Here is a 22,812-nt window from a genome sequence, read left to right as displayed (position 1 = left end):
TTGGGATATCAGGACCAAAAAGAAAATGTGATTGAACGTTTGTGATTTATATGTAATTGTAGAGTTGTAGACTTACTTTGGTAACATAAATTTTTTATTTAATATTTTTTGTACCATATATATGGGTGATAAGGAATATGTTCTGAATTTGGTTGAATGTGAACTATTATTGAGTAGGGCAAAAAAGAAAGGTGCTAATAAATGGGTCTGCAATATTCAAACCCAAATAACTACACTGCAATTGAACTATTTGTATGATGTATTGGCCCATTGCTTTGACAAAAGCTGCACAGGTGGACTGACACTGTGAAAAATTGAGTTTTCACTGATCTATGGAAAAACCATTGGGGCAGCTCTAACAGGGTTGGATGATCACATGGTGCAATGGCTGATGATGAGTCCCATGAGACAACACCAAGCTGAGACAGACTGCATGCAGTGGGTGGAGACGGGGTGGCCACTTCGCTTCACTAACATTCACACTTTCTCTCAAACACTGCAGATCATTTTCAGGCGTTGTAAATCAATATCACCCTGATTTGCTTCACACTAATCTATCTGCAGCGTAATTAATGTCAGTGGGGTTGTTTTTATAGCTGACTAAATGCCCTTATCTCTACTGAATGGACTAGAACACTGTAAAGGGCATTACATGCAGGTCATATCACCCAGCAATGGATGAATCACATGTAATAGTTTCTTCCAATACACACAGTTCAACATATGTGCTGAAATGAGGTGGTTGCACGTATGTTATAGTTCACTAAATGATTTACATCTTGCTGCTCAATCTGCTGGTGCTTGTCTAAGTTGAGCTACTGAGTGGATATTGACACAAATCCTCAATGGCATAGTCGGATCAAGTTGTTGCCGTAAAATTGGTAATAGCCGTCTGAAGCAATGGAGAGCTTCCAGGCTGTCTCTAACATGATCATTTCTCATTGACCTGGCACCACTGCTAAGCTAACTGTAATGATTCTCTGAGGCTAGGGGACATCTCCCTCATCAACACAAGCTTCTAAAGGGGTGCTCTGCGTTTCGTCATCACCAGAATATCACGCCACGACAGCCTAACTGGATTTCAACTACACTGTCTTCTTTCTCTTGTGATTCAGTGTCCGTTGTCAAATTAAATTGTTCATGCAATGCATGTTCCATTTTGCCTTAGGTAGCAAAATTAGCATCATCTATAAATGTATTTTCTTTTCCACCAGAGGCTCAACTGTTTTTTTTTGTTTTTTTTTGCCATTTTGTGTGTTTTGTTTTTTTTTTTAGATTTAAAAAAAAAAAAAAACTAAATTGGTGTACAGACTCCAATTTATTGCATCCCATACCAGGGAGGCAATTCAAAACAGTCATGGGTCCTAGTGTGACGTTTCCAGGCAAAACTCACAAATTCAAATAACAGGAGACTCCTAAGTCCAATTGAAAAGCAGTGAGGCCCTTGGAGGATATCTCACAGACCTTAGATTGCACACAAATTCATTTAATTTTGACTTCTAGCCCGAAGCAGGCAATTACTCATAACATTAAAAGCAGGCATAACCAACAAATGTTAACCAAATGCAGAAGGACAGCCTCAGCTTACATGGAAATTGCTGGAAAGATTGCTGGAATAATGAAGATTCATAAAATACTGTCCATTGCATAGAAAGCAAAGTCATGTTGACCATGAACTCTGCATTAAAACTGAACTAGCTGTTGTGTTAATTCCAATGAGAGGAGAGGGACCAATAAAAGTGTCATGGCAGCGGGACAGTGCAGGAGGAAAGGACCCATTTGCACGACTTTCTTGGAACAGGGGTTTTAATAACAACACACATAATAGAGGACACAAACAGAAAATTACCTGATGCTCATTGGTTTTTCCAGATTTTTTCAAGTGATGAGGTGATGAGAGGTCTTTTAAAAGATTATTGAAGAAAAGATTGACAAAGATGGATCTCCCTTGAACAAACACTCTCTCAGTAAGATGGAAATTTGCAGGGAGCTGCTCTCCTGATGTACCCATTTTGGCCAAAACAACAGATTGTTGGGTTGTTATCACCCTTCCAAGGTGAACATGTGAGGCTTACTGTCCCTTGCTTACAAGAGGACTAGACTAGAGAACATGGCTATATTTAAACATATAGATCAAGTGAACACAATCAGGAATTAGGATGAGACCCCAAAAAACTCCCCCAGAACTGTGACAAAATGATTACTATCTTGTCTTATTCCATCTTTAGTATTGTCATGGATCAGAGTGGGGTCAACTTTCACTAAGAATGTGGAAAGTCCATGAGTCTTTTGCTAACTACAGTGGCCCAGAAGGGTCAACACAATTGCAAATGTACAACTTTATTCATGGATAGGGTTAGTGGTTAGGTTTAGGGGTAGGGTTAGGAGGAGGTTACTGGAGGAAACAGACCCCTTATCAGTAGGTTGCCGGTTCAAATCCTGAACCGCCAAGGTCCCGCTGAGGTGCCACTGAGCAAAGCACCACGCACTGCTCCCTGGGCACCTTTCATGGCTGCCCACTGCTCCCCAAGGGTGATGGGTAAAAGCACCACATGCTGTGTGGTGTTTCACAATGACAATCACTTCACTTTCACTTACTTGTTTCTGGCTACTGTGGAGCTTTACACCTCACAGCAGCTGCAGCCAGACACTCCTCATAACTTCTGGTGTGCGTAACTTCCATTGCTTTTGCATTCTTGTTGACCCGTCTGTGACCACCGTATCTCACCCTTCTGATGTCATCCCAACACACTGTAGGTGTCGGGAATTTAAACAAACAACCTCAATTAATTGATTTACATGTGGAATTCATAAGAATGTCTCTTGCGCCCTATTTTATTACTTTGTGAAACCTGGATAGTAATTATCTGTGTTATAGTCCATAGATGCTTAAAGAATATGATAACATATCCAAAATATATAAGAGACATACGATGACTATGTTAGTGATATATGTGTGTCTTGCATCCTTTTTCATTTTTTCCACTTTTGCCCTCAAGTTTTCTGCATGCAGCCTCCCACATGATGTCTCATATGTGCTCACAGTGTGACACCGGGATGCATATGTGACCTGTTAAGCACAGCACATGCTGCTCTCCACTCGGAGCCAAAAAAAGGCACCATCTTTTACCAGTTTTAGAAGGCATTTGACTTGAATATCTGCTCACGTGTATTAATTTTCTCTTAAGAGAGTAATTATTGTCCTATTGTACTGTGTTATATATAGGTAAGGAAACCCGTTTTATATACTTATTTCCTCAAGCTATTTAAAAGTATACAAGCGGTGTCAAAGGGGCTGATTTTCAAATGTTAACACATACATTTTTATGTGTTAAAGGAATTTGTATTTATTTATGTCATTTGTATTTACGTCTTTAATCTCAAAGGTTAATCAATGTAATACTTAGCTATAAACACTAGAGAATTACTGGTCAAGGATAGTAGAACAAAGTGTCATAAATTGTCATGGTGCACTTGTATCCATTTTCTTTTCTGAGCTTTCTGATCCGACCTACACACTCTGGCCCATTTCCAGAAGCCTTTTGTCAAGGTAATAGAATATTAACAGTGAGTTAAGCTGGTGTCTGGTGTATCATGTCTAGGGCAATGATCAGATCCAAACCACTGAAACAAGCTGCGTAATACATTACGTCCATGGGGAATCATCCTTTGGATCTCTGTGTCCTTATCCAGTTAGGTTAGCCTAGTACACTCAATATTCATGATTTATTTGCACTGATGATCAGTTTCACCCTAATATAAGCTCTCCTGGTTAAGCATGTCTTAATTGCAGAGGATGGTTTAAACTTCATCTTGACTCTTTCTGGACTTGAAATGCCTACCTTTTCCTAATTGTCGTGTGTCATTTGTGATTGCTGTGACATCTGCTTCCTTACATATCATGTGTACCTAATATTAAGGCAATGATATCACAATGCTTGTAGTTGAAAGAAAATGACACATATTAAAGTAACTCAAAATTTGGTAAATACATTTTTACATATTCAGGTTTTACCGTTAATGTAATGGAATACCACAGATTAATCCGTGGCTGTAGTTGCTTCACCACTTCAGGTGATTTGTGAAGTTTGCACTGACAACAGCTTATTGCTTTTGACAGTGGCTACAGTAGAGCCATGAACTCAGAATGAACTTTGCCCTTTCTTTATCTGAGCCACCAAGCGATGAGATGTTCAGATGAGATTTGTCACAGGAGAGACACTATGACCAATTCTCAAATTCTCTCTCTTTTTTGCTTCTAGACATTGTTAGAAATAACATTTTCGGGTTTCTGTATTCCTTTTTAAAATCTGCTTTTCACAGATTGTCTGTGGTTTCGTGGAGACTGTGTTGGAATGTGTCCTTGACGCTGAAAACAAATTCAGCACAATAATAAATAATAAAATAATACTTTTTGAAATCATATACTTTACACCAGATGCATTGTGTCGCCATAAATGTGTTACTTGTATGTCCGGTTCCTTGTATGTGTTCTTTTGTCCGGTTTGATTGTTTTGTGTCTGAATAATTTTTTATAATTTAATTTAAAATTCTATATGATCGTTTCAGTTAATAATGGTCCTGCCCAGGGCGAGTCACCGCCCCTCACCCGTGTTACTAAATGGGCTCCGGTACCCATGAATCTCATATGAATATGAAAGGACTTTTGATGGACTGCAGTTCTTACCAAGGATTTAATGTACAGTATTTCTATTCGACCCTTATATTGAAGAGGGTTAGTCGAGGTTTGTGGGGGGGCTGAGGGATTTCTGTGGGGCTAAGTGTGGGCATCATGTGACACTGATGATGTATGCGGGGAGGGGGGCAGTCGCAGTGGCTCAAATTTCAGCTAGATCAGCTCGCCAATTTCCATGCAAACAATAGAGCGATGGAGGAGCTCTCAATAATTGAACAGGCCTTGTCCTCCCCACTGCAGTGGCGGCGGCCATTATGCAACGGGTGAGTGGGCCGGCAGAGCCAGGAGGGTAGTGAAGAAGTGGACTGGGGGGCTGGTGGGCGGGCAGGCGGGCAGGAGGATGTTAGGTAGGGCAGCAGTCGGAGAGAGATAGAGAGCGAGAAGGTTATGGAGAACCTTGCATGTCCCATTGCCTCATCTTGCAAAAATTCACTGAAATAGCCTGATAATGAAGTAGAAAATCGTCAAGCCTGTAGTGATTTAGCCAGATCTTAGTGGCATAAAGATGCACATGTGCGTCAAAGTGACATTTGCACGTTGAATTTGCCCTGTCTATTCCATAGTGCTGCTTAAAGAGCGTAGCTGTTGGTAAACACTGGTCTCTGTTAAAATGCCTCCCAGTGTGTGAGCATATGTTTGGCATGCAGTGCACCGCCAAAAAGCTTCCCACGTTCTGCACAGTTCTGTGCCACTATGAAACTCACATCATGACACTGGAGAAGAACATGGTGACTTTTTACCAGGGCTCCACATGCAGCAGCTGGGATGCAATGGAGAGGCAACCACTGAGTGCGTTTGTGTGTGCGCTGCGTCTGAATCACTGCGTCCCTCCTCGCCTTTCTCTCTCTCTCTCTCTCTCTCTCTCTCTCTCACTCTCTGCTTTCTCTATCTCCACCCACGCTAACCTAACATGCACCATGCCCCAGGCTCTACTAAACCGTTCTGTTCATCTTGCTGCATCTTCTATTCACAGCACACACAGGCCAATAGGGACCCTGTAACAAGCGAGTTTCAAGTCTCAAAAAATATAAACAGCCTGTACATGCGTTATGAACACACAACATGCGGGAGGAAGAGTCATGCTTTTATGCTTAACATTTCTAGAACATTCTTGCCATTCAATCAGCTACTGGTAATATGAGTTCACTAAAGCCTCAACGTCTGAACCTGGGATTTGCGCCGAACAACCTTTCGTCTGTGCTGTTTACACTTCTTAAGTCATGCACGTGTGCTGCACGGCAGGTAACAGCATTGGGCATCACCTTGGTAATTACCACAGACAGCCCCAACTGCCGATTTTCCTGATTCGGTTTTTCTGCATTAAAACGCTGTAGAGCACAGTTAGAAAATGCTAGTGGACATAGCATGGACATAGTTCTGCTTTCATTTTGTAGCAAATACAATTCATAAATTACATTTTTGGTAGTCAGATGGTAAATAATTTGCCATTTTACATTTTGATTCACTTCCAGGACTGAACGCCAGTCCTAACCATTTTGGAATTCAAATCAGAATTGAATTGTAAAAAAACACACCTGGTTTAATGATGCAACAGACAATAATAATAAACTGTAACTGGATGCTAGCGTTTGCCATTATGATAATATGAAATTGTGTCATGGACTAATTCACATCAAGATCATCAGTGATAGCATCCATCTGATTGTTGATTAAATGACAAGTTCACTGCCATGGTACACTACGTACACTATCATACTGCATTTGGCAAACTAAGACAAATGAAACATTGGTATTTATGTCTGAAAGTTGAGTTATGGCAAATGGACCTTCTTTCTTTAAGGTAGAGACGTTTCATTCTGCATCCACAGATGTCAATCTGATGGAAGTTGGCCTGTGCTAATGCGGGGGCAGTAGTGGTCTAGCGGTTAAGGAAGCGGCCCCGTAATCAGAAGGATCCCGATCCGCCAAGGTGCCACTGAGGTGCCACTGAGTAAAGCACCGTCCCCACACACTGCTCCCCGGGCGCCTGTCATGGCTGCCCACTGCTCACCAAGGGTGATGGGTTAAATGCAGAGGACAAATTTCACTGTGTGCACCGTGTGCTGCTGTGTATCCCATGTGACAATCACTTCACTTCACTTTTTTTTTTTTTTTTAATATTAAGAATCATATTAAATGCAAACTGTCCATTGTAAACCACTAGGTTGCTAAACTACCTGGATGTAGATATATTGAGCTATAACTGTAGCTAACTGGTGATATATTGAGCATATTATATTATTTACATATATTATGTATAATATCTGCCCCCTTGGACACGTAATGTATGTAATATATACATTTTATATAATCAGTGACAGGAAATGTAAAACACTCACATTTGCACACTATAAACTATTCAATTTGAACAAAAATGGAAGATGTTCAATCGTAGGCAAAACTGTAGCGGTGTACAACTGCAGACGACACTGCCCTACACATGACACATTGTACCACATGAACATGTGCTAACGGAAGTGAGCTATTTCCGACACAGCAAAAGTGAATGTGACACAGTTGACAAGATTCCAGCCGTCCATCCAGCTCTGTCTCAGGCTCTTTGTTAAGGAGAGCTGCTGCCATAACTGAACATTGTGTCATAGGAATGGACCCCAGGGGCCTTGTCGACATTGAAGTCCGAGCGGGACCTTGACCCAAGCGCTAATGACAAATTATCCACTCGTCACGGCTAACAGCTGAACTTCTGTGAGACTCCAGCCCCACGGCATCACTCCGTAGTCCTGGAGGGGCTTGTTCTAATGAGAACAGAGTCCACATGCAGGCCCGTTCTGGTGCGAGATCAACGCCCTTACTCCCCATCCACCCATCATGAATAAAATATGCTGAAGTTTTTCTTTTTTCGCATGTTGCCTCTTGCTTCGTGATTTTTTTCTCTCCCTTGACTCCCCCTTGATGGCAGATACTCTTGATGTGTAATTCATGCTGAGCAGCCAGGGCTGTGTTGATCTGGTTTGATTCAGATGGTGTTCACAGTCCCAGCTTAGCCTATGAATCTGTGGCGCCCAGATTCTCCTTTGGGTTACCATGGACAGAAGATCTACTCTATTGTTTTTTGCACATGACCTTGCTGTTTCCAGGCTAAAAACCCAAACTCTGCTTTCAGAAGAAAGTGCCTTGAAGTCTCTGCAGTTTTTTTTTTTTTTAATATGGAGGATTTGGAGACTGTGTGTGTCACACAGTCTTTCTGTATTTCTGACTCTCTGTCGCTTTTTCTCCTCTGGCCTCTGTCTCCCCCTCTCTCCCCTCCGGGCTCTCCCTTCACTTTCCCAGTGTAATGCCAGACTCGGGGCCCAATTACAGTGGCTCGCCATCTGGCCCCATGTGGACATATGCTCCCGTGATTGACAGCGCATGGGCAAGGTGGCATCTGCCTAAATATAGTAGGTGCACCACCACGTTCCCTTCAACTGGTTAGCAATTCTGGCTGCAAGATATAGATCCAGATATAGAGGCTTCATGCAAGTCACATTTAAACAGAGATAATATATAATATCTCATTCAATTACAACTACTATTGCTACACCTGATTTTGACCTGTGATTTCCTTGTATATATGCCTCCATATTGTGTCTACAGTGCACAGTATGCTGAGTGGTTTTTAGCTTGGTGATAGTGTCTAGGTAGGTTACTTGAGTTCATTAAGTGATTGGGTCACAGGGCCAAGTTTTTAGTCATGCATTGCTTATTTTTTTGCCATTCGCATGTTCTGTCCCAGGTGCATGAGCAGAAAACTTTGCTGAAAACCAATTTGGTAAAAGATGCAGCAACCTGCCACCTGCTGACAGGCCACCTATTAAAGGTGAGGTGACACGCCAATCTGATTCGACGTCCAAAACTCATCTCTGAATAATCACTGGAAATAGGGCAAGCTCCTTTTCCCCCCTCTGCTGTCAAAATCGCAAAATCTACTTGGACATGCCCGCAAATGTTTTTCCACTTTTCCCACTTCCAGGGCCTTCAGTCTTTTCAGTGTCGGGTGTCTATGTATCCTGGTATATACTGTATAATGCATGATGTCAGTATTAAACACTTGAGGGTCGCGAATCATTTCTTCAGCTTTCAGTCTTCTTCAGAGTTGCCAATCAGGGTTGACTGATTTATTTAACATGGATGCTATCATATATTTAATAACCCTACACTGGAAAGAGTGCGTTCCCCTCAAGGTTCATGCGAGTAAATACAGAACATATTGCTATTTATGCAGGATTTTTATTCACAAAGGACTACTGAGCATGCAGGTGTTTGTTTACCTTGGGAGCTTCAACCATGTCAGTGTTGCCAATGTTTTAAACCCCTATAAGCACCGGCCTGGACCGACATGCTCAGGGAACAGTACATTCCGTATGAAGCCATGCTGTAGACACATATGGACCCACACTGAAATGCATACCTGCATCCCAGAATGTGCGGGGGTGTTGACACACGCTGGATGCTGAGGTCAGGATGAGTGTGTGGTGAGCATTCTCTTGTCCTCTTCATATCAACACACGTTTTTGAATTTCTATATCACTAATTGGTTAAAGGGGTAAATAGACTCATTGTTGGAACATTTCGATTTTTTGCATGAGAGTATCCACAAATCACGTCCTGCATTCTGAAACTGAGGGCTCATTGAAATCAGTTTATTCCGACTGAGAAGACGAAACTATGAATCTGTAAAACTGCTGCAACTTCACATAATCTAAAACTAAATGTTACTTAGTCAAGCACAGAACACAACAAATTCCTGCAGGTTTTGATGGCTCAAAATTAGTTGAATTGAAAGGTTCGGACCACTCAGATGTGCAATGTACACAGAGACCAGAGACAGCGGAGCTGTGGTGAAGAAGCCAAGAGATCATTGTATTGTTAACAGCAGAATGCCAACCCTGGGGTCATCTGAACAGATCCAGACCTTGTAGTGGGCCAGAAAAGCAAGGGGGAGGGAAAGAAATCATTTTCCTGTTTGCATGTCCTTAATCATTTGCCCGTCCATAATTGATGTGACAATATTGTGTTGCACTTTGGTGATGCTACGATATTTGAACTGATTAAGCAGCCACTTTGAGTCATCAATTAATCACACAGCTTTTGTTCCCCATTCTATGTTGCACGACTTTTTACTCGCATACTATTTATAAGTCCGACTTATAAACAAATTAAAAATGAGCTCATCTGCATTCCAGATTGATACAAAAGATTGAACCCTCTGATTTGTTCATTTGGCTCTTCTTGGCTCCATGGTCCGGGCTCTCTGACAGCCTCACAGGGCACCTTGCAACGGGCCGAATGCCGAGAAGGCTAGGAGGGAGCTGACTAAGTCCCAAGACATGACTCTCCATCTCTGCTTCCCTCTGTGTGTGGCTGCGGCGCTCCGGGGAAGCCCAGACTAATGAGACGCACTGTGCAGCTCTGCCGGCCCTCTCTCCGGCGGCCACTCGCTGAGCAATGCACATGGCAAGACCAAGGACAGTGGTGGCGCAGTGCACTCAGCCAACCTCAAGGATGGGGACAGTTTCGCAGGGACAGCCACACGCGCTGCGTGTATCACTATTGCGTGTATCAGCTGCATCTTGAATCATAACCAATAACGGAACCGTTTTCTCAAAAGTATCCCAAGAATGGTGGAATGAGAACTTAAAAAAATTTATTGAAACGGACGCTCTAAAATCATAAGAGACATTAAAAAAAAAGAGAGAGAGAGAGAGAGAGAGAGAGAGTGAAATGATCACTCTTGCATAGAACACTCTATGCTTTCACCAACATGTCAAGGTCTCCACACGTCCAAAAATGTACACACAGCTTACAGTGACATTGACAATTAATTTCACAGAAAGTGACAGACGAGTTTCCAGTTCAATGCAAGTCATTCTTCTCATATGTGAAAGTGATTAATTGCCACACGTGACACACCACTGTGCATGTGTGTGATGTGTATCTGTGACAAAATGAGTTACAGAAATTAGCCTAATTTTCATAAATAGAGAACCAGACTTGTAATAAAATTAATAGTAGTAGTAATACCATCATGATAATGGACATGAGGGCAAGCATGATTTATGATACAGCCACGGCATAATACTTCAGTTTGGAACAGCTTAGCTCATGCACTCCTCCACTGACATGCAGTCTTTAAAAAGCTGAATGAAAGCTCTGCCTTGGCATAATGGACATGACTTCCGACCTACTGAATAATTTGTGCTTTCAAATAAAGTATATTACCAGTGGTTGTTTCTTTTTAAATTGAGTACATGTCTGTTAACTTTTACATATTTTACACATCATTTTGTTTTGTATACATGTTTACACTTGCAGTTACACAGTTATATGGCTTCTTTTGTATTATTGGTAAAATGATGCGTTGGGTTTGAACATCACACATTTTTAACAAAGAATGTACACTCTGTTAACAGTAAAAAAACAGAATGTGGCAAACCATGATACACAGAATGTCCAGAACCCCCTAGAACACATGGCAAAAATTAGTGCCCTTCACGTTCCTGCTTTTTCGAAAAAATAAAACAATGGCAGGACTTCAAATCTGAAAATGACTGAAAACAAAGGGGTGCAATGAAGTAACGGGTTTGTGTAAAACTGTCCCTCTTCCTTGTTCTTGACCCTTAGATTGTAGTTCACTTGTAAAAATTATAAAGGTATACACACTTTGGCCCTCTCAATAAACACATTAGACAAACCAAAAAAATCTGTAATGAAAAATGAAGACAATGACAATTTTAACTCTATTTACAAGGGATCCATGTCATATAATTCATATGCATTTAATTATATGGAATTTGTTGTGCAGATTATTTTTTCCGTAGTAAGAATATAGATAGTGTATGGTTCTTCTCTGTACATATATTCATGGTTTATCAAATGCCTAAAAGGCAGTTAAAGGGTTGTTTTCTTCACCGTTCTTCAGCAACATGTAACCATATATTCATTAGGACACATAGACTCCAGTCCATACTGCATGTGTTTGCTTTTAGAATAACTAAAATTGCTTTTGCAATTTTGTATCTATAAAATATAAAAAAGTTAAATTTTCTGCTTTTGGAGTTATCCTTCTTTCTTTTCCAAATTAAAATGAAATGTATTTCAAACTTAGAGCAAAAGTATGGAAACAGCAGCACGTCCCTCGAAAAAACTCTAAATCTTCCTAATATTTAATGATCAATTTGGTAATTATCACCCTGGTACAATGGTTGTCAAGCATTTAATTGTTTTAATGCAATACAAAGTATTTTTTTCTTCGCCCATGTCTTTTTGAGGAAAGTAATATTGAGGTTCAACTGTCCAATTAATTAAAAGGAAAGGAAATAAAATTGCCACAACAACAACAAACCTCAATGACAAGTATCAGTTAATTGAGGAATGAATATGTTTGTTAAAATTATGCAAATAATACATAATTTGTGCATTATATCTGTGAAATTATTAAGAATATGGTGTTACCATAGCCATGTTACCATCTCAATTTAACAACGCATCCTTTTTACTGACCCCTGTATAGTCGTTTACACTCAAATTTATTAATCTTTTAAAATTGTCTTACCAACAAGGGCACATGTTTAATAATATCTAAATAAAGCATTTATCATCAGAATTGAAAGTGGCTGTTTAAATAACTACTTCTAGAATACTTTTCCCATATAAATGGTTACTGTCAGGGTAAGAGCAGACAGAAGTGGACACACAAGCACTCTTTACATGATCACACTGAGGTAGATAAACCCAAAGAAAAGGCTTGATGTGGTTCGACCCAAATAAAAAAACATGAATGACTAACCATGATCAATTTCAGATTTTTTTTTCACCTACAGATGTTTTTAACATCTCTGTAGGTAAGATGTACTTTTTGCCTGTGTACAAGGTGTTTTTTTTAGTTTGGTTTTTGATAACTGACAATCACTGTCATGGCTGTCTTTGTTGTGCTCTTCTAGAAATGCACTGTTCTCATTCCCCACCGTCCCATTCTTCAGAACATGCAGATGGATTCGGCAGATGTTCTGTGCAAGTCTGCCATTAAATAACACTGTTGTACAGGGAGGCACTTTCAATGACTCAGTGAGATAGAAATGTAAAGGCACTATTAACCACTTTTAATCCCATTGCTATTTTTTTTTTAAATATCCATGGAAAAGATCAGCATCAACAAAAAAAATTCATGTTTTGAAAACACAAAATCTCTGAAATGCCACTTGCATTTTTGGAAAGATAATTTACATCATCACTTCTTTTTTTTTTTTTGAAAAACACTTTGATGGAGATAATTTAGATGCATCTCCACCCCTGTGAAGATGTTTCAGCCATTAACATACCGCTGACGACAAAGCGAATCCATGACCCTGGGCCCTCCGCGACCCTCAAGTGTTTAATACTGACATCATGCATTATACAGTATATACCAGGATACATAGTACCTCTGTCAGTTAAGCCAAATGCTTACTAGTCCACATGCTTTGATCTTGGAAATTATTGTTCCCTTAAGAATAAACATTCAGCACTTAAATGCTTTTAAATTATTCATAACTTAATTAATAAATAACCAGTGCACTTTTGGTGAAAGCAAACAAAAAGAAACTAGTAATAATGATAATTATGTAAGAGATGGGCGTAACACTTCATGATGTATTGTCTATTGCATGCCAATATTAAAAAAAAAAAAAAAGTATTTCAGCATGCTAATAGTCTGATTCCTGTTTTTTTTTCCCATTGTATTCTTTTGCATGGCATTGCATCCTATGAGACAAGGTTAGTAGTTCTAGCATCTGCGAGGGGAGAAGTAGCAGCATTGCAGATGTCTTCTTCCGCACAACAGCCAAGCTCGTCCGCCGCCAACTCTCAACAGGGGACTACACTTGCCCCCCCCCCGCTCTCAACATAAGGTGCATTGCTGGTCTGTGGAGCTCAAGTAATTGCATTGCATTATCCATCGCGAGAAAACCGATCAATATCTGCAGATGCTGAAATGTCCTGAAGCGCGTTCCCGGATCCTCCCGGCGCAACTCGCCCAAGTTTACTGTAATCCGTACTGCGTCGCTGGATCAGTCTGTGCACCTCCCTTGCTTTTTTTCTATGACAATCTTTGGGGGTCCGAATGTGGCAAGAATTTTCATTTTCATTGTGCTCTGGTAAAAAAAAAAAAAAAAAGTCTTTACGTGTATACGTATATAGCATTTCGTAGAATTCTATATCAGATTGTTTTTTTTGTTTTTTTTTATAAAAACAAGAACGCACTTGTCCTCAGCAGAGCCGTGAAGCAATGATACACTATGTACAGTTCCCAGATCAGTGGGATCAGTCCTACGCGGTCCTACACATCTGTTAAGAGCTTCCCCTTGTTCACGCAGTTCTGGTTGACCATGGTGCAGTTGCCAGTCCTGAGGTTGGCCTCTCTGAAGTTGTCGATGCTGTTGTTGATGTCCTCGTCGATCTCCATGTACTCCGACTTGCTGACCACGGACGAGCTGCGGCGGCTGGAGTTGGAGTCGGAGGCGATGTTGGGTGTGCTGACGTTCAGCAGCTGCGCCTGCTCCTCGCCTTCCGTCTCGCGGTGGTAGAAGTAGTTGAAGTTGGACACTATGACCGGCACGGGCAGCGCGATGGTGAGCACGCCGGCGATGGCGCACAATGAGCCCACGATCTTCCCCCCAATGGTCACGGGGTACATGTCCCCGTACCCCACGGTGGTCATGGAGACCACGGCCCACCAGAACGCATCTGGGATGCTGCTGAAGTAGGAATCCTTCTCCTCGGCTTCGGCGAAGTACACCGCGCTGGAGAACAAGATCACCCCAATGAACAGGAAGAAGATGAGCAGGCCGAGCTCGCGCATGCTGGCTTTCAGCGTTTGGCCCAATATCTGGAGGCCCTTCGAGTGTCGGGACAGCTTGAAAATCCTGAACACCCTGACCAGACGGATGACCCTGAGGATGGCTAGAGACGTGGCCTGGTCTCCTCCCTTGGCCTCCTTCACGCCGTCGCTGTCGTCTGCCAGCTCCGTGCCCAGCGTGATGAAATACGGTATGATGGCCACCACATCTATAGTGTTCATCATGTTCTTGAAGAAAGCTGGCTTGCTCGGACAGGCAAAGAAGCGAACGATCAGTTCAAAAGAGAACCAGATGATGCAGAGGGTCTCCACCACGAAGAAAGGGTCGGTGAGAATATTTGGTTTGTAGTAGAAGGTGCTGTTCCCCACCGTTCGCATTCTCCCCCGCGGGTCTTCCTTCAGTTCTGGTAACGTCTCTAGGCAGAAGATGACTATTGAAATCAAAATGACCATCACAGACACTATGGCGATCCCCCGGGCGGGCCCAGAGCTCTCCGGGTGCTCGAATAGAAGCCAGATTTGCCTCTGAAACTCCTTCTCCGGCAGCGGCCGCTCCTCCTCTCGGATGAAACCCTCGTCCTCTCTGAATTTCTCCATGGCCTCCGCGCCAAGCTCATAAAATTTGATCTCTTCAGAGAACATATCCAGAGGGACGTTGACGGGTCTTCTTAGCCTCCCCCCGGACTGGTAGTAGTAGAGGATGGCGTCGAAGCTCGGTCGGTTCCGGTCAAAGAAGTACTCGTTACGCAACGGGTCGAAATAGCGCATCCTTTTTTTGGGGTTCCCCAGCAGAGTCTCGGGGAACTGGGCGAGGGTCTTGAGCTGGGTCTCGAAGCGCAGCCCTGATATGTTGATCACCACCCTCTCACAGCATTCGTGGTCCTCGTGCTCCGGGGAGTAGGAGTCCTGAGGGTGCCCCGGCAGGGTGGAGGTCTCGTCCATGTTGTCCCCGGCCACCACTGTCATTTTGCAGCTCGGGGCTCACCGCAATGCAGAAGGGATGGGGCGCTCCAGCTCACTTGGCTCCTGCGCTCGGCCACCGCGCCTGGCGTTGCCTCCTCCTCAGCGCGGCTCCACGGTGCTCCTCTCCTCCTTGACCATGGCTTCGCTCGTCCTTCTCGGTCGCTGCTGCTGCAACCACCGCTCGGTCTGGTCTTCCACCTAGAGAGAGAGGGAGGGAGGGAGATAGGAGGAGGTGGAGGAGGAGGAGGAGAGAGAAAGGGAGACCTTGGATGGAGATCCAGGAGAAATTGCTCTTTGCCAGCTCAGCGGTTTTATGTGCGCATTTCTGGTGATCTTCACGCTGGTGGCGCGCGCGTGACGTGAATCCCCAAATAAGACCACCGAATAAAAATCAAATGGAATAATAAAAAAAAAAAGAACGTTCAGGATCTTTCGCTGTTCTTCTGGATCCTCGTCGGCGCGGATTTCTGCATCGCCGACCGCAGCGCGCAACAGAACGACGCACACATGAAATATGAAGAATGCGGATCGCGGTGAAGCGGAGCGCTTACCCCCCTCGTCCTCTCTTTATTCCCGTGCGCGATCTAGGAAGGTCCTGCGGAGGAACCGTCCGAACTTTGCGCTCCCTGCGCCGTTTCGACGCCGCGGATCGCTTCACGTCGCAGTGCGAGCTTCCCTGATATATTCATAGGCGATATTGTCTTGGCGAACATCTCGCGGCATCGGCGAAGGTCGCGTCGTTGGGGTTTTTATCATTATGATTTGTTTTTTTGATGTGCGGCAGACGAGGTTCCGCAGGGCGCCGCTCCTCCCGACGCTGGCGGTGCGGCGGCGGGGCGCACTGGCCGCGTTCGGGGGGCAAGAAGCGAGCAGCCGGCCATCAACCGGACTGCCTCGTCAGCAGAAAACACACACACACACACACACACACACACACACACAGGAAGCTTTTTTCTTCTCCTCCTCCTCCTCCTTCTTCTTTTATATAAAATCTCCACCGAGGTCGGTCAAGAACTCCCAGCGTCCCGGGCGGTGAGCGGAAAACGCGGATTCATGCGGGACGGGAAGAATCGCACTTTAACGCTCTCTCTCTCTCTCTCTCTCACACACACACACACACACACAAGTTGTAGAGAGGGAGAGAGAGAGAGAGAGATGTTCGACGCAATGCAGACAGGCTGCACTAACGCGCTTTGCCACAAGTGCGCTCCACGCTGCGTTGCCAGATCTTAAAAAAAATTAAAACCCCAAATCTGCTGATAATACAAGGTCACGGGAAATACGCTGCTTAAAAAAATCAATCTTAAATAGCCGAAACCCCACACCCTTGTCAAGCTGAAAGCGTTTTGGCAGGGTTTAGTAACAATGTGGCGTAAAATAGATTTGTGTTACATTAAGTGCAATTAATGCACCGCAGAATTCTTGTCCTTTTTCTCCACACTGGAAAGAACCCGTAGCCCGCCCCTCACGCATTAATCATTTCAAAGGATCTCAAGGTCGGGTCGCTAAACAACAACTAAATAATATGACATTTGTAATTATAATATTAATAATAAAAAATTTTTTTGCATCCTGTTCACTTGGTGTTTTGGTGGCCGAGCTGAGCTCACACAGGTCACGACATCATCAGACAAATTCTTATTATTTCATGATTTTGGTGGTATCGTGTATTCGTAGTGCAGTTCGAATTTAACACTGGACGCTGCATATGGCAACACATGAGACTAAATGTTCATGTTGAGGAGTGATTCAATTAACGATTGATCCTTAAAGCATCCTTGGCAACTCTATTATTGCACTCGCATTACTGAAGAGCATTACTAAAACTAAAGAGTTTTATTTTCCTGAAAACGGCGGCCTTGGCAACCCAGTTCCCACGCCACGTAAAACCCACTAATAACGCCACTGCTGTTCTCCAGGCATCAGCACAGGCTGAAAAACGGAAAGATGCCTCTAAGCACAGTTCTCTCTTCTTGTACACAATCCAATGCAGAATATTACAACATGACTAGAGTGGTTATTTTATGTCGGCTTTGCTTATGGAAAAGTCTTTGCTCTCCACTTACAACCACTTACATTATTTCCGTATTAAAAGTTTAAGTTGTTGCTCTGTAACACAGACTACTGAAAGCAAAAACGTACATTACCTGCCCTGGATTTAAAAATGGAAACCCATGCCAGGTAGGCCTGTGAGGGTGGTAGTAGCCTAGTGGGTAACACACTCGCCTATGAACCAGAAGACCCAGGTTCAAATCCCGCTTAATACCATTGTGTCCCTGAGCAAGACACTTAACCCTAAGTTGCTCCAGGGGGGGACTGTCCCTGTAACTACTGATTGTAAGTCGCTCTGGATAAGGGCGTCTGATAAATGCTGTAAATGTAAATGTGTTCTAATACGTTCTAATGAAAAATATTACTCAATAAACTAAATCTTCTTGCCTCATTTGTTTAACTTTGTTCTCTTTGTTAAGTGATTTGATAAATGTGGCATCAGATTACAAACATTCATATGTAGTTGTAAAAACTGCTTATGAAATACTACTGATAACAAATAATACATAACTGTCCCCATTCCATCACCTACTGTCACCTCCCGCTTTTATGGTGATAACACTGACATTGTGTGACAAGGTGACCCTAGTCAACAGTGGCTTCTGTCATTGATTTATTTTTCCTTCTGGTTGACTGACTTTTGCATGTCCAGTTTTGGGCATGTTCAACTATTTTCTTGCTTGTTTTGCAGTTTTGAAGGCCAGCCATTATATTCCTAACATGTTATGGGGGGAATGTGCATAGAAACATGATGGTGATGAAAGTGAAGTGATTGTCATTGTGATACACAGCACAGCATATGGTGACACAACAAAATATTTCCTCTGCTTTTAACCGTCACCCTTGGTGAGCAGTGGGCAGCCATGGCAGGCACCCGGGAGCAGTGTGTGTGGACGGATCGGGATTCGAACCGGCAACCTTCTGATTATGGGTCCTCTTCCACCACTGGGCCACCACTGCCCTTGATGATGATAATGATGGCACCTCCTTCACGATATGTCCTCCTCCCGAAATCTCCTCAAAATCTCCCAACCCAATGTTCTTGGCAGAAGCTCCCAGGTTTTTATTTCTATGTTTATTCTCATTTCCAGTTAGCTGAGAAGATGCAGACCTTTATTAAATGGTCCTTGTAATGTGAGAACGCGCGCTTATCGCCATGGCAACGGACGTGTCCTATGCGTCTCTGGCGGTCTGATTTCATCCTCCACTGCAGCAGAGACGCCTGGACCAGAGGTGGTCCACCTCCACTCGGCTCTGCGGCTGTCGGCGTGGACGCGAACGGGTTAATGCCTAATGCCGCGCGACAAACGGTGACTAATGACAGTCGCCCCACCCTGGAGCAGCAGAGGGTCGAGGGTGTCGCGCAGTGTGCCTCATTAAGGCCACGCGATTGGGGCAGGAGTCGCGCTGAAAGGGGTTTTTTAAAACCAATCTGCATAATAATTACAGGGATTACAGAGCAGCGATATGGTCTTTGAAATAATCTAATCTTTTAAGGATTAAATTAGAGGGGCTGCAGCTCAGATTAGAGAAGGCACAGCACGAGCCCTCCTGAACCTTTACATAAAAAGATCACATTTGAGGACGACAGTCCAGTTGTCTCGTAAAACTCGGGGCCATGCTTGACTTTTGACAGTGTAAAGATCCCGTCAACAGCTCGTCTCACCGGACCTCTGAGGAACCAGCCAATGGCGGCAAAAGGAAAGGAGTATTCAGCACCGAGGACAGCGACGCGTCTTAAAGTTCCTTTCAGCAGTTCTCTCTCTCTCTCTGTCACTTTCCTTATACTTGTAGTCCTGGTACTGAGCCCATCCTGGGACACTGGGTGCAGGTGGGGACCCCATTCACTCACACACACTCACACCTCAATTTAGGGTCGCAAACTCACCTAGTGTGCATGCCTTTCGGACAGCGAGAAGAATCCAGAGAACCCAGGGAATGCAGAGGACTCATTTCACTGTGTGCTGTGCTGCTGTGTATGACAATCACATCACTTTTTTTTATGTCACTCAAGGCTGCAACACCGTGAAGCTCTATTAGACAAACTAGGGGGAGAAAAAAACATTCAAATTGAAGCAGTTGTCTGATATTTGCTAATTTCACATCAAGCGTGTCTTCACTAACTACCTGCTCAGTCCTTTATCATGGTGTGTGACAACGAGAAGAGACGTTTTATAGGTAAGACTTAAAATGTCCCACCCCTCCTGTTAATACCTGTGTCCTCCTCTCTTTCCATTTTCTCTGCAGGTGACACACCTTGTTCTTGGGGGCATCAGTGGACATCACAAGCCTGAACTTGTCATGCTGAACCTGATTATTCTGTAAAGCAGCGCTTATGAAATATACCCCCTGCAGTCTGTTTTCTCCCCTTCAGGTTTATTGAGCTCAAACTGTGCTGTACAGAGACGCGTTGGTTTGATTTGGAAAGTGATGGGACCGTAAATTTGGCACTCGAGTCTTAGCCAAGGAAATATTGGACATTTTCATTCCTGTTCCTGACAATCTACACGATATACAACGACTCCATTGTACGTTTCTCACTGGTAGGGACACACACCCCTCCAGCCACCCACCATGAATTACAGCCGCGATGCACAGCGATGCAGTGTCTGGCTGGAGTGGAGTGAAAGCTCTGGAGTGGATTCCTTCCTTATTCTGAATTCTCGCACAGTTTTTGACCCATTGTGGTCGATGGGGACGGTGTTCAGCAAGAGTTCAAGTCCTGGCTCGGACCTTGTGTGTGCGGAGTTTGCTGTCCCCGTTGTCTCCAGATTCCCACCATCCAGAGACATGTACACTAGATGAATTGGGGACTGTATATTGTCCGGAGGTTTATACATATGTGTGTGTGTACACCACGTTGGGCTTGTGCTCCGGATGGGTTCCAGCAGCCACAGCCCTGAGTACCATGTGTTTATGGAAAGTAAGTGAGCAAGTTAAGGTGCATTGCATCATTTTTCCAACATCTTGTGATGTTACGGCCTTATTTTTCTCAGAATTGTACACACAACACTAGATAATGGCAACATGAATAAAAGTTTACTTGAGGTTTTGGCAAATGTATTAAAAAATAAAAAACACATGTACAGAAGCATTCACATTGCCATGAATGTGACACTTTGGTGTCACAGGGGGTGCCAGTGGACCTGAGGAGCGAGCCCTGATCGTGCCCAGTTGACGCTGATGACACATGCGTGATTGGGGCTTAATGTAACCAGGCAGAGCGGTCCTCCAACCCCCAGCCTGAGGGTTCCCCATATCCTGTCCACGTGGGTCGCAGCCCCATAATCAGAAGGTCGCCGGTTCGCTCACCAAGGGTGATGGTTGGGATAGGACAGGACAGGATAGGTGTGCCAAGCCTGTGGCATCATATTCAAAAATACTTGAGGCTGTAATTGCTGCCATCGACAAAGTATTGAGCGAAGGCTGTGAATACTTATGTACATGCGATTTCCCTGTTTAATTTTTAATGCATTTTTCATGTTGTGTGAGGGAAACACGGCTGTAACATAACAAAATGTGAAAGCAGTTATGTGCTGGGGATCATTTTCAAATGCACTATACATCAGTATGTGCCATATTATTTTTCCTCAAATATAGTAAAAAATAGAAATGTGCATGGCATAGGTCTATCAAATCACATTACAAATTAAATGCATAATATTTATAAAGTATAAGAGGCACAAGAAGCAGTAGCACAACAACTGAGCTGTGAAGTCAGAATCATGCAACTCTCCAAACCTCCACCTTGCACCCTGCAGCATGCGGCTCTGTTCTCTTGGAGGAGCCTGCCTGGCAGGTGAGTGACAGCAGGTGTTGCGGCCATTTGTTTGTACAGGAAGGGGGACCGGTGCCATTTTCAGCGCAGGGGACATCCTCCATCCACCAGGACTCGGCAGCACTTTCAGATCTACAGCATGTTCAACACACTTCTCCATGGCAACCAGGAGGTACCAGAGGCTGCAAGGAGAAAAATAATCCTGCGTGGTGGATGTGTGTATGCCTCTCTCTCTGTGTGTGTGTGTGTGTGAGAACTGGTTAGTATGTCGTGCATGCATGAAAAAGAAGAGATGGTTAAAGGAGGCATTTCAGAGCACGTGAAGTAATGCAGCACTTTCCATCTGCGGCTCAGAAGGTGACTATGCTTCACTGCGAAGATCAGCCTGGTTCTTATGTGATTAAAATGATTCAAGGAAACAATTAAATTGTCAGAATAGGGTTGCCGCTGGAAGCCACAGGCTTTGGTTAATTATTCATGGACTGCGTGGTGGTGTGGTGGTTAGTGACTTGGCCTCACATCTCCAAGGTTGTGAGTTCGAATCCTAGCTCAGACCCTGTATGTGTGCTGTATACATGTTCTCCCTGTGTTGACTGGGGTTTGCTCAGGGTTCTCCGATTTCTTCCACCCAAAGCCGTGAGCCATGCCACCCCACCCTGGCTGAGGGTTCTCTCTGTGGCCCTAACAAGTCATTTGCTGGTACCACCCTAGAACTTGAATTTACTGCCTTAATGGATTTCCAGAACATAATAGAAAACTGTACTGCAATATATCACACTTCACCAGGACAGGCCAGGGTAATCCAGTGCTGAACAGACAATGATGGCTTTCCCTTGCTGAGCCTTCGTTCCGCTCAAGGTTTTTTCCTTTCTTCCTTTCAGGGAGTTTCTCCTTGCTTCTGTCGCCTTTGGCTTGCTCACTTAAGGCCTTGAGCACTTTGGCGTGAGGCGCGTTGTGCCAATATAAGTGCAAAACTAAAAGTGGATTAATTATAAGTGATTGACATGACATTGAAAAAGTTCTGTTTTTGACTATCACTGCCATCTTGTATTAACCCCCGGATTAAGGCACTTCTTTTAACAATTTCACTCATTCAGTTTCACTCTGAATGTGACTATTGATGCAGGCATGTAAACTTTTTAGCTGTTCACTGTTTATCTACATAAATGTACAATCAATGCTTCAAGGGAATCCTCGAGCATTTTCCCTACCTGTCCAACACGGAACTTTTGTTAGGTGATACAGTCGGGATGGCTTGTCCACCACAAAAGCTTGCTGACTGCATAATGGTGTTTAGTTACTGACACTTCTTCAGTGAGATTGAAAATTGGAACACGAGATGGGAAAATACGCCACGCGTATTGCGTTTATGCATGCATGTGGAACGTCCCGTGCAGACAGGAGAACCTCTGAACTCCTCAAGACTTCGTTCAGTTTGATTTTTGAGATGACGGCATTTCATCATTTGTTGTTGTCACATTCAATTAC

The 22,812-nt window shown here is 43.6% G+C and overlaps 1 protein-coding gene across 1 annotated transcript; it reads right to left on the bottom strand.

Annotated features, from left to right (window-relative positions):
* Positions 1 to 10,328: 10,328 nt before the first annotated feature.
* kcna1b (potassium voltage-gated channel, shaker-related subfamily, member 1b) lies at positions 10,329 to 16,643 on the bottom strand. The gene is made up of 2 exons (XM_028954873.1): positions 16,046 to 16,643; positions 10,329 to 15,692 (listed from the first exon to the last, which is right to left on the bottom strand). Exon 2 carries the CDS (start codon positions 15,495 to 15,497, stop codon positions 14,013 to 14,015), a length of 1,485 nt encoding a protein of 494 aa, XP_028810706.1. The 5' UTR covers positions 15,498 to 15,692; positions 16,046 to 16,643; the 3' UTR covers positions 10,329 to 14,012.
* Positions 16,644 to 22,812: the final 6,169 nt, after the last annotated feature.

This window comes from Denticeps clupeoides, chromosome 15, assembly GCF_900700375.1.
Source record: "Denticeps clupeoides chromosome 15, fDenClu1.1, whole genome shotgun sequence".
NCBI classification, from domain to species: domain Eukaryota; kingdom Metazoa; phylum Chordata; class Actinopteri; order Clupeiformes; family Denticipitidae; genus Denticeps; species Denticeps clupeoides.
This window is presented reverse-complemented; position numbering and strand designations above follow the sequence as displayed.